The sequence below is a fragment of the Macrobrachium rosenbergii genome, chromosome 4 (assembly GCF_040412425.1).
Source record: "Macrobrachium rosenbergii isolate ZJJX-2024 chromosome 4, ASM4041242v1, whole genome shotgun sequence".
Taxonomy (NCBI): Eukaryota; Metazoa; Arthropoda; class Malacostraca; order Decapoda; family Palaemonidae; genus Macrobrachium; species Macrobrachium rosenbergii.
This window is the reverse complement of record NC_089744.1, coordinates 2,265,160-2,277,450: the sequence shown is the minus strand read 5'-3', so window position 1 is coordinate 2,277,450 and position 12,291 is coordinate 2,265,160. Positions and strand designations below refer to the sequence as shown.

The 12,291-nt window shown below is 41.5% G+C and overlaps 1 protein-coding gene across 20 annotated transcripts in view; it reads left to right on the top strand.

Annotated features, from left to right (window-relative positions):
* LOC136829499 (nucleoporin p58/p45-like) overlaps positions 1 to 12,291 on the top strand; it is a 116,286-nt gene that overhangs the window by 26,295 nt on the left and 77,700 nt on the right. For all 20 annotated transcript variants that reach the window (XR_010850414.1, XR_010850406.1, XR_010850413.1 and 17 more), the window contains 3 exons: positions 2,563 to 2,667; positions 5,199 to 5,315; positions 6,128 to 6,421. Coding sequence is in view for 15 of the 20 variants with exons in the window: in XM_067088317.1 (XP_066944418.1) it covers positions 2,563 to 2,667; positions 5,199 to 5,315; positions 6,128 to 6,421 (516 nt within the window). In the remaining 5 variants the exon portion in view is untranslated. The remainder of the gene's footprint in view (positions 1 to 2,562; positions 2,668 to 5,198; positions 5,316 to 6,127; positions 6,422 to 12,291) is intronic.

The following is a 12,291-nucleotide window of genomic DNA, read 5'->3' as shown; positions in this document are numbered from 1 at the left end:
TTCATAGAGAGGTTGTTTGACTTGAGGGCTCCCTATCATCTTTCTGTTCGCCTCCCAGCTCAACAGAAGTCTGCAGGTCTTCTGCTTCATTGTACCAGACCCATGGACTGCTACGGTGATGCTTGCTGATATGGTGGGACAACCTCAACGTCTTCGTCTTCCATTCATATGTCTAATTCGCAAGGTGTTCAGCAAAGTGGTGTTCACCTCGAATTTAGATGAATGCTGGAAAACTTCTCCTTTTGCCTGACTTGCTAGCTCTGCTTCCGAGGCACTGAGAAGAGTTCCGCCCTGACCCGACCTTCTGTGACAGTGACACGTGAAGTGGTTCCTTAGGCAATACAATCCCTGTGCCTTCACAGATAGACTGTCTGGCTTCCCTTGCAAGTATAGGCTTCTCTTCAAGCGGCAACGAAGATAGCTGGATATATCTGTCAATCCTCTGCAGCAGTACTGAGGGATTGGAGCCATCTTCACTGGTTGGTGTCTTTGGCTGGACTTTTTTCTCTGGTCAGATCTGCTCTTCAGCAGGTCGTGGACTTCCTCGTCTTCTTTGCTGAGTGTTGCTTCTCTCCAGTTCAGTTGTGAAGACTTAGGCCCACATTCGGCCTATTCTTTCACCTGAAATTAGCCCTTTTCTCCTCAGTCGAGATTTAGCTACTGATGAGAAGCTTCAACGGGACCTCAGGCCCCTGGACGGCATGTGACTGTCATTTAGGGTTCCTGTCTGGTGCTCCGCATGCACCCTTGTGAGAGTCATCAGACAGACTTCCGACTCTCAAGGCCATCTCTCATCTCACTCCAGCATTGGAGAAGAGGATAGACAATCTTCATGGACCTTTGTTGTGAGTATTCAAGGGATGGGGATCATTAGCTCAACTCTGTCTCAGATGCCGTATCGAACTCCAAACCCGTCTGCATCTGCTGCCAGATTTGAGTTGTTCATGATCCCCTCCCCCTTGGACTTCGCAGTCTGTGATCCAGATCAGTCGCTGCTTTGTTCTGTTAGGGTGCTGCGGTACTTTCCGAAGAAGTCTCAACATCTCTAATGGATGTTGACGACTTTGTGCTAGTACTAACTCGCCCAAGAAAGAAGTGTCCAAGGATACGTCCTTCTTTCTGGCCTCGTGAGACGATCGGAAGGGCGTACGCTGCAGCTGATGTTGACGACACCTGTACACTCCACCCAAGAGCTCACGAAGTCAGTTGCTTGGTCCATTCCTCTCATTCCAGAAGTTTCTGTCAGTATGAAAGCAGAAATGTGGTCTCATCAGACACATTTGTCTTTCTACCTTCGGGTATTTGCCCACGAGTCTTTGGAACCCCCTTTCCTTGGACCTGTGGTGGCTGCTCAACAAGTTGTGTTTTCTTACCCGGCTCCTATAAGAGGACAGGTAGCATCTTGCTTAAGGTGCACGGTTCTGGAAGTGAGAGGTATTACGAGAGTGACTGGCACCTATCCTCCTTCCACGTACCCCTGCTTCTCTTTCTTTGGGCAGAGAATGGGACTCGAACTGACACTTGGTGAAACTGGCGTCCGATGCGGTAAGCTTGCACATTGAGCACCCGTTCTGTTTTTCTTTCCTAGACTTGTAGAAGCAATCCAGCTCCTTCCTCTAGCAAGGGAAGGAAGGAGACCCTGTCAATAAGACAACCCTTTTCTGGTTTTTGCCTTACTGCCTCCTCCTCTTTAGATTCTTCCCAGCCTATTTTCGTATGAGTTATGATTCCTCACTCATTCAAAAAGGTCCAGAAGTCTGACAGTTGATCACACAGTTCCTGTACTCTGATCAATACATCAGAGGAATGTTACTCCTCCTCGCTCTTTCGACCAGGAGTAGCTCAGGTGTGGCGAACTCCAGTCAATTCAGAGACACTTAGATTCCTCCCTCCACCAAGTGAGTCTTCCTAATGTAAAGGACCAATGGTTTGTATATCGTGTAGGAACAAATCACAATTTTTTAAAATACAATAAATTGTATTTTTCCTAACTATACAAACCTGAGGTCCTTTACATTACATTTATGCCATCCTCATGCCACTCCTCAATCTGAAACCTGGGCGAAAAGGCAAATTGGAATGTTCACATCTGGGCAGGTGGGACTCCCGCCTACCGAACAGTAGTTACTGCCTGACCACCTTGTTCAAGAGTTTTAATGGCTGTTTCCAACTTTGCTGCAAATAATTCCTAATGTAAAGGACCTCAGGTTTGTATAGTTAGGAAAAATACAATTTACTTTTAAAGATTTTCATGGCACAACTAACCCTACAAAGGGAGAAACTGGTGTAAAATTGTTAACAGTGATGATAAGGCAGTGTTCAAACTACAAGTAGAGTATCTTGTTAGAGCCAAATAATTTAGCTCAGTAGTCTGGTTAAAGTAAATAATAATAATAATAATAATAATAATACTGTTATTTCAACCAGAATATTTCCCAAAGCCAAGTAGTTATTTGGATTGTCTTCTGTGCAGCAAATTATGAGTACTGTACCTGTACTTTGTTAGTTCATTAATTTTTTTACTGTGTAAAATATTTTAGTTATGAATATACTGTGTTACAGCAACAACTGGTGGGTTTTCTTTTGGATCAGCTTCAACTCCCTTAACAAGTCAGACAACCACAGCACCAGCTATAGGCGGATTTTCTTTTGGTACAACTCCTACAGGTATGTGCAACAAAGAGATTGTTTTAAGTATTTAACTTATGTCTTGATGCTTGATCATCGTTAAAGAAATGAGTGATGTTTTTATATTTGTAGATGAATGAAGCTAGGGTAATAAGTGTAATTTCCCATGGCAGGCTCCATTGTCATTAGTTTACAATAATTTATTGATTTTATTAGTTTCTAATTATGACATAATAGGGTTATGCAGTTTGATTTTAAGACAGACTGTAGGATGGAATTTTTATGACTGGTAGATAAAAGGTGATTATTGGGGGTGAAATTAGACAGAATTTGCTACATGAACTTTTCAATAAAATGACATAGTCTGAGCCCCTTTTAGGTTGTTTATAAGATTTATACATCTCTGTAATTTTGATAGTGCCACTACTAACTGTTGAGATTCAAGGCTAGAATAAAGTAGCTGTGAGGTGCTGTGTAAATACACTAGAAAGTAGACATAGATCTCAAAGATTAGGATGGCATGAAGATGTGATGAAAATGGTGGGGAACAATCAGTCCAGAGGATCTCAAATAAAGGGCATAATGATCACGTGGATGAAATGAAAATTAAAGAGAAATTACACAGGATAAGAATAGCTTGCTGAATGCTCTCTTGCAGAAATGCATCCCAAACAATTTAAGGGAATTAGTATAATGTCTTTTACATTTAATTCTTATTATTTTGAGTTGCTGCCCTGGACTACATAGATTGAGATTGACATGTCAAAAAATCTATAATTTCGGGTGTGTCTGCGCTTTGTTGTGATGATAAATTGAAAGCATCTCCAAAGTGAACTTTTAGATATTAAGAAACCTGAGAATTGTTTTAAAAATTAAATATACTTCAAGTTCCTCATATTTCCGGAGAAAGTGGAATGCATTTCAAAACTTTATATTAATTTGTTATTATTTCAATGAACCTTATCTCTCCATTATATAGCTTTTACTTCCTCGCCAGCGGCAGTTCGACAGATTGAAACAAAAAAGAAAAACACTCAGTTTTCTATGACATCCATCTTCTATCCATCAACTTCCCCCACCCCCACCAGGGGACCAGTAGGTACAAACACTCGTAGCTGATCAGTCTACTTCTATCGCTGGTTTCGGTAGGAGTTTAACAGATTGCACTCGGTTTTCTGTTGGTTTGTTCTTTTATTTTTTCAATACTGTATTTGTTTGGTAGGAACCTGTAAGGTAAGAGTTGCCATAATAGGCATTGTTCCAGTTTTATTGACCCACATGATATGTTTTTGCTAAGGGAAAGTGTTATACATCAAAATGTGTGCAGTTTCATGTAGAATACAACAAAAAATAAATCATGCTTTTAGCTTTTACCATTTTTGAAATATTTTCATATAAATAACGATAAATAGAAAAAATCAACCTTTGGTCAACTTTAACTCGATCGAAATGGTAAAAAAATGCAATTGTAAGCTAAAAAACTTACAGTCTAGTAATATTTAATCAATTTCCTTCATTTTGAAACAATTGGAAAGTCTCTAGCACAATATTTCGATTTATGATGAATTTTTGAAAAACATTTTTTTACGTCCGGCGCGTTTTAATTCATGCATCATTTTGTGATAATATTTTTTCTGTGTTGCTTTAATCATTTTACAATCTGTTATATACCAAAATCATTGCAATTTAGTCTACAATACAACTAAAAAAATTAACTCATTAGCTTTAACCGCTTTGCTTACAACGCGATTTGTATACAATTATATACGAGTTTTTTTTTGCTGTCATATATTCCAATATTTATATATGATAATGATATTTTTTCATTTCTGATGGTTGCATACTAAACTTCAGGCAATGAGAAAAAAGGAGCCAAAAATGAACTCTTAATCTTAAAAACTAAGCGTGCTGTGATTTTTTGAAAAAAACTATTTTTCTGCTTTGGCGCTAGCTCCCAAACGCCGCCAGCATACGGGAGATGTTTTTGTAAATAGGGCTTCGGCGTTTAAGGGTTAAGGGTTTTTTTTCCAGCACTGATACCTCTCTAAACAACATGGTTAAGTTTCTGTTGTTTCTCAAGCATGAGGGAACTTCTTGGTGGCAGCCTTTAAGGCTAAAGGGTCATGTTGGCTTTGGCTATAGGCTTGCCTCTCCAGTATAGAAATTGCCCTCCCTACCTCCCCACATTCAGAGTGGACAGAAGTAGACTGATCGGCTACGAGTGTTTATACCTATTGGTCCCCTGTTGCGGGTGGGGAAAGTAGATGGATAGAAGATGGATATTCATAGAAAACCAAGGTGTTCTCATTTTTTTTGTTTCAGTCTATCGAACTGCTGCTGGCACGGAAATAAAAGCTATATAATGGAGAGGTAATTATTTAAAAAATAAATCTTAAATTATATTTATATTTTTCTGGCTCTTATACAGTATGTTGTTAAACGGTAGTGACCATTGCTGGTGTAGTATGGGATGCTTGACTGGTACTTTGTATGGTAATGCCTTGATTAGTTGTGAGTCATGTGAGTACTGTTTGGTAAAGACTGTCTAATTTGTTCTCTAACTTTTGCAGCAACATCTGCAAGTGGGGGTGGGTTTTCCTTTGGTACTCCATCCACAGCTCCTTTAACAGCCCAGACAACTACAGCTCCTGCACTAAGTGGATTTTCTTTTGGAACAACACCTACTAGTAAGAATATTATTTTTTCTTATATGTATCTCATCAAGAAATAATTTTATACAGAAGTTCATTCATATTTAGAGTAAATAGTTGCTTTACTAGAGCCTTTTGTTGTGACATTCAAAAGACAAACCAACTAAGGCTAAGGGAATAGTCTACGTGTATGTAAATGAAAACTTAGGCTAGTACTTGCTACTATCAGAGCACCTTCATTTCTCTACACAAAGTATTATTGAAGTTCAGCGCATTATTGCTCCTTCTAGAGATATCTGTCATATTGAACAACTTTACACCAAGTTTGCTTGTCATTTAAAGGACTTTTAAAAATATGGGTCATGTAGACATTTGGGTGGGAAGGAATTTTTACAAAAATAGCTTTGGTTTGTTCTCCCAGACTGTATTTTTTATGCGTGATCCAGGTGGCACATTTAATATTCTTCTGGTCATTATAATTTTTATTATCATTAACATTATTTTGCCTGGATTTTCCTTTGTTTGTAATTACATAGGTGTGAAAAATATGTTCTTCCTAACTCATTCTTGTTAAATGCATTCAGCTTGTAATCTCTGTGATTTTTTAAATTGATTTACTATTTTTATTATATTGTTACACTGACTGCTCCTCTCCCTATTTGAAAATATGCTTCTTGATGGTCAGTATACCTACAGGAAGTTATTAGGTTCTTGTGATCCCCTTTTAGAACTAATAAGTTATTTCCAAGAAGATCTTGGAAATATTTTAAAATAAATGATTTATTTAAAATGGAAAGATTTAGAAGCTGCCTTTTTTTTTTTATCTATCCTTGTTAATATTATTTCAGCTACCCCAGCAACAAGTGGTGGTGGTTTTAGCTTTGGTGGAACTCCAGCTACAGGCACCAGTACTAGTACAGGGTTCAGTTTTGGTGGAGGAACTCTTACTCCTGCTGTTACCAGTACATCCTCTGGTACTGGTTTTTCATTTGGAGGAACTAGCACTGGAACGACTCCTGCCTCTACTTCAGGATTCTCATTTGGAGGGCTAGGTGGAACAGCTCCAGCATTGCAGTCAACAGGGTTTTCGTTTGGCAATACTACACCAACAACATCTGCAAAGCCAGCTGCATTTGGTTTTGGTAAGTACAGCACTTTTAAGTCCTTTCTCTCTCAGGTCCTGTTAAAGAAGAGTGAAGAGAGGTCATTTTGTACATCTAGCTCCCTAAAGGGAAAATCTGACATAGAAAATGTTTATGATGGTGATTTCTTTGTACTATGTATGTTGTTGCAGTTTTCATTAGATTTCTATTTTTTATATTGTGAACAATACTAAGGGTTACATTTCTAGACTGTAATAGGGTTCACCTGAAGGATTTTCTATCAAATAAGAATTTTTCTGTCATGATGGAAATCACAGGTTAAGAATAGTGAATATTGGTTCCTAGAGTAGGTGTGATTAATATATGTATTATTTTTGATAGTGTGGCTGCTGTTTGTCCTCAGAGGACTTACACTCTCAGGGTTCCCTCAGAGCTCCATAAGACAAACCAACCAATCTCAAAGAATTCTCGTAATGCTGGTCTTGGCCAGAATAGCGCTTGTTGGCACAGCGATAGAATATAAAGGACGCAGGACTGGAGGGCTCTGTCTCTTGTCCACACATCGACTGCCTCATCTTTTTCCTTCATCTTAATCGCACAGATGTGATAACAGTGTGTATGTCAGCTATGTTTTGTAAACAAGAAGTTAGGCTAACCTGATTTACCATTTTGGTAACTTCAAATTATCTATCAGTGTTAATAAGGTCATCAGCTACTGAGTTTCAGTAACAGATTTGTCTATTATATTATTGCATTGATGCTAATTATTGCTTTATCAGACCCACACAAAAAATACAGCACAGCAATTACAGCGTAGTCTAGCGATCTAATCTAACTTCTCACCTTGTAGAATACCTGCTGGCTCCCAATTTTAACAGACATAAGCCTACTTGATGATTACGGTCTTCACACACTGGTCTGTCACAGCGTTCACTCATTCCCAGTGTTTGCTGTGAATACCATAATCATCATAACAACTTTAAAGCCGAGTACATAGTTATAAGACCCAATAAAAGTTTTAGTTCCTTAAAATTTTAACGTGTAGGCTTATGTTTGTTAAAATTAGGAGCCTCTGCAAGGTAAAAAATTAGATTAGATCGCTAGGCTACGCTGTAATTGCCATGCTGTATTTTTTTTTTTTGTCTGATAAAGCGATAATTAGCATTAATGTAATAATATTACAGTAGACGATTCTGTTATTGAAACTCATTAGTCGATGACTTTGTTAACACTGAAAGATAATTTGAAGTTACCAAAATGGTAAATCAGGTTAGCCTAACTTCTTGTTTACAAAACATAGTCATGATGGTAGTTCCCACTCTTGCTTGACTTACAAACCTTGGTGTTTACTAAAAGCCAGTACAGGCATGAAAATCGCAGATTTTCAGTTATCAGCGCCTCAGTTAGGTATGTATCAGTGCCGAGAAGCAGAAATCAGTGCATATCAGCACCGAAAATCGCTGATTTTCGTCGCTAGACAAACCCCAAAAAAACGGATCATCGATAACCAGGGATTGCCTGTACAGGCATTTTCCAGTTATCAGCGGGGGTCCCATTCCGACGGCATGACGATTACCAATAACCGAAAATCAGCGATTTTTGGCACTTACCTGCGTCGATAACCGAATGTTGCCTCCGCTCGGTTATTGGCACCGATAACCGGAGGTTGGTACCTCTGTTAGGTATGTATCAGAGGGGTCTTTGCTGACTAAGCAGGTTGACCCGGACCTGGTTCGTCTAGACTTGGGTCTCCTGCTGTAGCACCTTGCTGTAGAAGGGGTCTCCCTCTAGCAGCAAGAGGCAGCGAACCCGGAGGCCACCGCTATGGCGGCTCTCCAGGCAGTCTATGGGTTGGATCTGTGGTCTTTCACAGTTTCCAAGGTTGGCGCCTCTTCGGGTGCGATCATGCCTGGAGAGGACCCTGTGTTTGGGAGACTGTGCCAGTCTGGAGGTAGGGCTATCTCCTACCTGGCCCACCAGATGGCAAACCTCTTGGCAAACCTGGTGCTGAAGAGGAGGGATGCAGTCTTGAATTGGATCTCCAGGTCTGTAGGTCCCGAGTTGACATTGACCCTTAGGAATGGACTGTTGCTGGGTTCTGCCTCTCTCATCTTCAGAGAGTTGGTACATGCTTTGGTGGACAAGAGAGGGGCTGAAGACAACGACCGCCCCGTTCACCTCTGGGTCTTTGCGTGACACTGCGGCCCAACCCTTGGGTCAGGCTAGCACTTCCTTGGCCCCTATGAAGACCCAGGCTTCGAAGGGCGCTTGCAGGAACACCTAGCCACCTTCTTCTTCTGCCAAGGAAGGCACGGTCACATCCCTTTCAACCCTCTTTCCAGTATAGTGCAGCAGATAATTGCATATTTCATAAGAATCGTTCAGATAGTGAAACAAGCATGAAATGTTGCACAAGTGCTCTTTAAAGTTCCCTCTATCAGAAAAGGGCGCTGGCCAATAAAAAAATTTAATATGGCGGCCAAATTCCAAGATGGCGGCCAGTATCGACAGATTTTGGCTAATTTTTCACTAGAATGGCATGTATTTGCTTCTAGCAATATGGTAAAGCTCTTCCATACTATTTCTTGTGAATATTATGTTTCTGTAGCTTCCCAGTACAGTTTACCTTTAAATATGGGGGCTATATGGCTGCCAAGAAAAGGTAGAAACAATAATTATAATGAGAAATAATGCCCGCTCAACAATTATCGTTTTAAGCATGGATCTTGGTTTCTGTGGTTTTAGATCCTAATGAGGCCATCTCTTTCGAATAACTCATCAATTTTGAAGGAAAATTAATAAATGTAAAAGAGTGTATGTCTGCACACAACCAGGGCACACTGGTGACATCACTGCTGTGTAACTCAGCATGGGGTTCAGTGCCAGCTAATCCAGCTTTACTAATCCTGTAGTCTTAGACTAGTAGTTGTAGTATAGTTTAGTTTAGTGTCCCAAATGCTTTCTAACAGCCCCAGACCAGCTATAGTTAGATAGCCGCACCTGAATAGACAGGATGTGCCAGCGCGGGAGAGCCGAGCCAAGGGTATGGGGGCTGTACATGATGGTTCATGTACTTACCCGGATGGTGTACAGATCACATGGGACTTAAATGGCACTGGATGAATGATCGGGCTAGGTGTAGGGAGACCGAACCTAGTTGAATCCCATACAGGAATGTGTGCTTTGTTTAAGGTGGTAAAAGGATAACCCCTCGGCCTTAATCAAAAGTGAAATCATGGCAGAATGTGATGCCAATCCAATATTGAGCAGTAGAAAAACAAACTGAGTTTGTGTTGTCTTTGTCAGAAGGACAAAAGAGGTGAGCACTTGACATCACCTCCAAGTCATCATGTCCTAGAGACCTAGACCATGATGGGTACACAATGCTGGCAAGGAACATTCCCATGTTCAGTGAAATTAATGAAATGCCACTGATAATGGATCCAGCAAGGCTGGATGAAGGTGATGGCATAGAGGCCACTCTCAGGAAAAATGCAGCAAAATACCATGTGAACTGTCGCTTGTTGTTTAACAACACTAAACTGGACCGTGCAAGAAAGCGACAATCCAATGACCAGACCAGCAACACTGAGACTAGTCGTGCAAAAACTGCGCCGAACCAGTCATGACAATGAAGTTTGCATTTTCTGTGAGAAAGTGGCACCTGCATCTGATCTCAGACAGGCTAGTACTAAGGGCCTTGACTTGAAATTGCATGAATGTGCAGAGATACTTAGTGATGGCAAGCTCCTTGCTAAGTTGACTGGTGGGGATGTCATTGCACAGGAGTTTAAGTATCACCATGCCTGTCTTTGTGCCCTCTACAACAGAAAAAGGTCCTACCTGAGGAGCCTTGAGAAAGACCAAGGTAGCACTGAGTCAGAATCAGATGTGTATCCACTAGTTCTGTCAGAACTGATGACATACATTGTTGAAAACAACCTTTGTTCAGATGATCCAGTCACATTTCGGCTGGCAGATATTTGCCACCTCTACCAACAACGTCTGGAACAATTAGGTGTAGAGTCACCAAGTGTAAATTCCACGAGACTCAAAGACAAACTTCTGGCAGAAATTCCAGAACTTGAGGCTCATAAATCTGGCAGAGATGTATTACTTGCATTTCAAAAGGATGTGGGAAAAGCACTTGCTCAATCATCTGATCTTTCAGAGGCAGTTATCATTGCTAAAGCAGCAAATATTCTCAGAAAGTCTATACTTGATCATCAGTCACGGTTTGATGGCACATTTTCTGAGGCTTGTGTACGAAATTCTGTGCCTCCTCTCCTGCTCCAGTTTGTAGGGATGGTTGAGCATGGGGCTGACATCAAGTCACAGTTACGATTTGGAGCATCAAAGTCAGACCAGGCCATTGCACAGCTCATGCAGTTCAACTGCTACTCCCGATACAAAGAGGAGCAACAACTCATAGACACTCCAAAGACAGAGAAACACCATTCCCAGTCTACATGGGACTCTCAGTCTATGCCAAAACCAGGAAGAGAAACCTGGTTGAAATGCTACATCAGTATGGCCTCAGTATCTCTTATGACAGAGTACTGGAGGTCTCTGCACAGTTAGGAGATGCCACAGTTAGCAAATATGTGGAGGAGGGTGTGGTCTGTCCCCCAGTACTGCGAAAAAGGGTTGTTCACCACTGCAGTGATGGACAATATCGACCACAACCCATCTGCAACTACTGCCACTACCTCCTTCCATGGAACTAGCATCTCCATATTTCAGCACCCCACCAAGGAGAACACTGGACAGGAAAGACAGCAACTAAAGTTTGCACCTGAGAAAGTGAGGTCGGTGCCTGAATTGCCGGACACATTCACAAACATCTCACCAGCTTCCTTTCAAACAAAGAACCCTGTGCCACCAAACACTGCAATACCAAAGCCACCCACAGATATCTTGGGGCCACAGCTTGCACTGGAGTATCAGTGGCTAGACAAGGTCATAGTCACCCAGGAAATAGATGATGCAGTGAATCTGGCGTGGTCAGCTCATCACGCTTCAATGAAGAGAAGCCCAGAATTTGAAGTAACCATAACTTCATTGCTTCCTCTCCTGCGTGATCAGGCTCATTCTGTTGCTACGATCAAACACGTGATGCAGAAAGTGCAGGATGTCACTGATTTTCTGAACCCTGGCCAGATACCCATAATCACAGCTGATCAGCCAATCTATGCCGTAGCAAAGCAGGTGCAGTGGCAGTGGCCTGATCAGTATGGCGAAGACAAGTATCTGGTAATGTTTGGTGGTCTGCACATTGAGATGGCAGCAATGACATCTCTTGGTACTCTTCTTCATGGCAGTGGTTGGACAGGAGCTCTGGTGGAGGCAGGAGTTGCTTCATCTGGAACTGCAGAATCCTTCCTGTCAGCTGCAAGTGTAACCAGGACACACGCAGATGCACCAGGTTACAGCCTCTAGTTTGTACAAACTCCTGAGGACAGCATACACTGACTACTGTGCTGAGAAAGCAAACAACAATGAGCAGGCATTAGAGTTTGAGGAGTGGTGTGACCTTCGAAGACAGCAGAGTCCACAGTTCCACTTCTGGCACATGGTGTTGTCTATGGAACTTGTGATATTCCTACTGATCAGGTCCTTCCGTGAGGCCAATTTTGTCCTCTACTGCCAGGCATTGCATGAGCTGATACCCTACTTCTTTTCCAACAATAATACAAACTATGCTCGTTGGCTGCCTATTCACCTCAGGGACATGCTTACCCTAGAGCAGTGGTTCTTAACCTGTGGGGAATTCCCCACTGGTGGGGAATGGCAGAGTTGCCAAGTGGGGAATGACCGGTCGGACAGAAGAACCACTGTCTTGTTGTCACATTTCGTGAATTTGTTTCCACCCACAAATAATCGATAGTGCTTCAAAATTTAATGTTGAC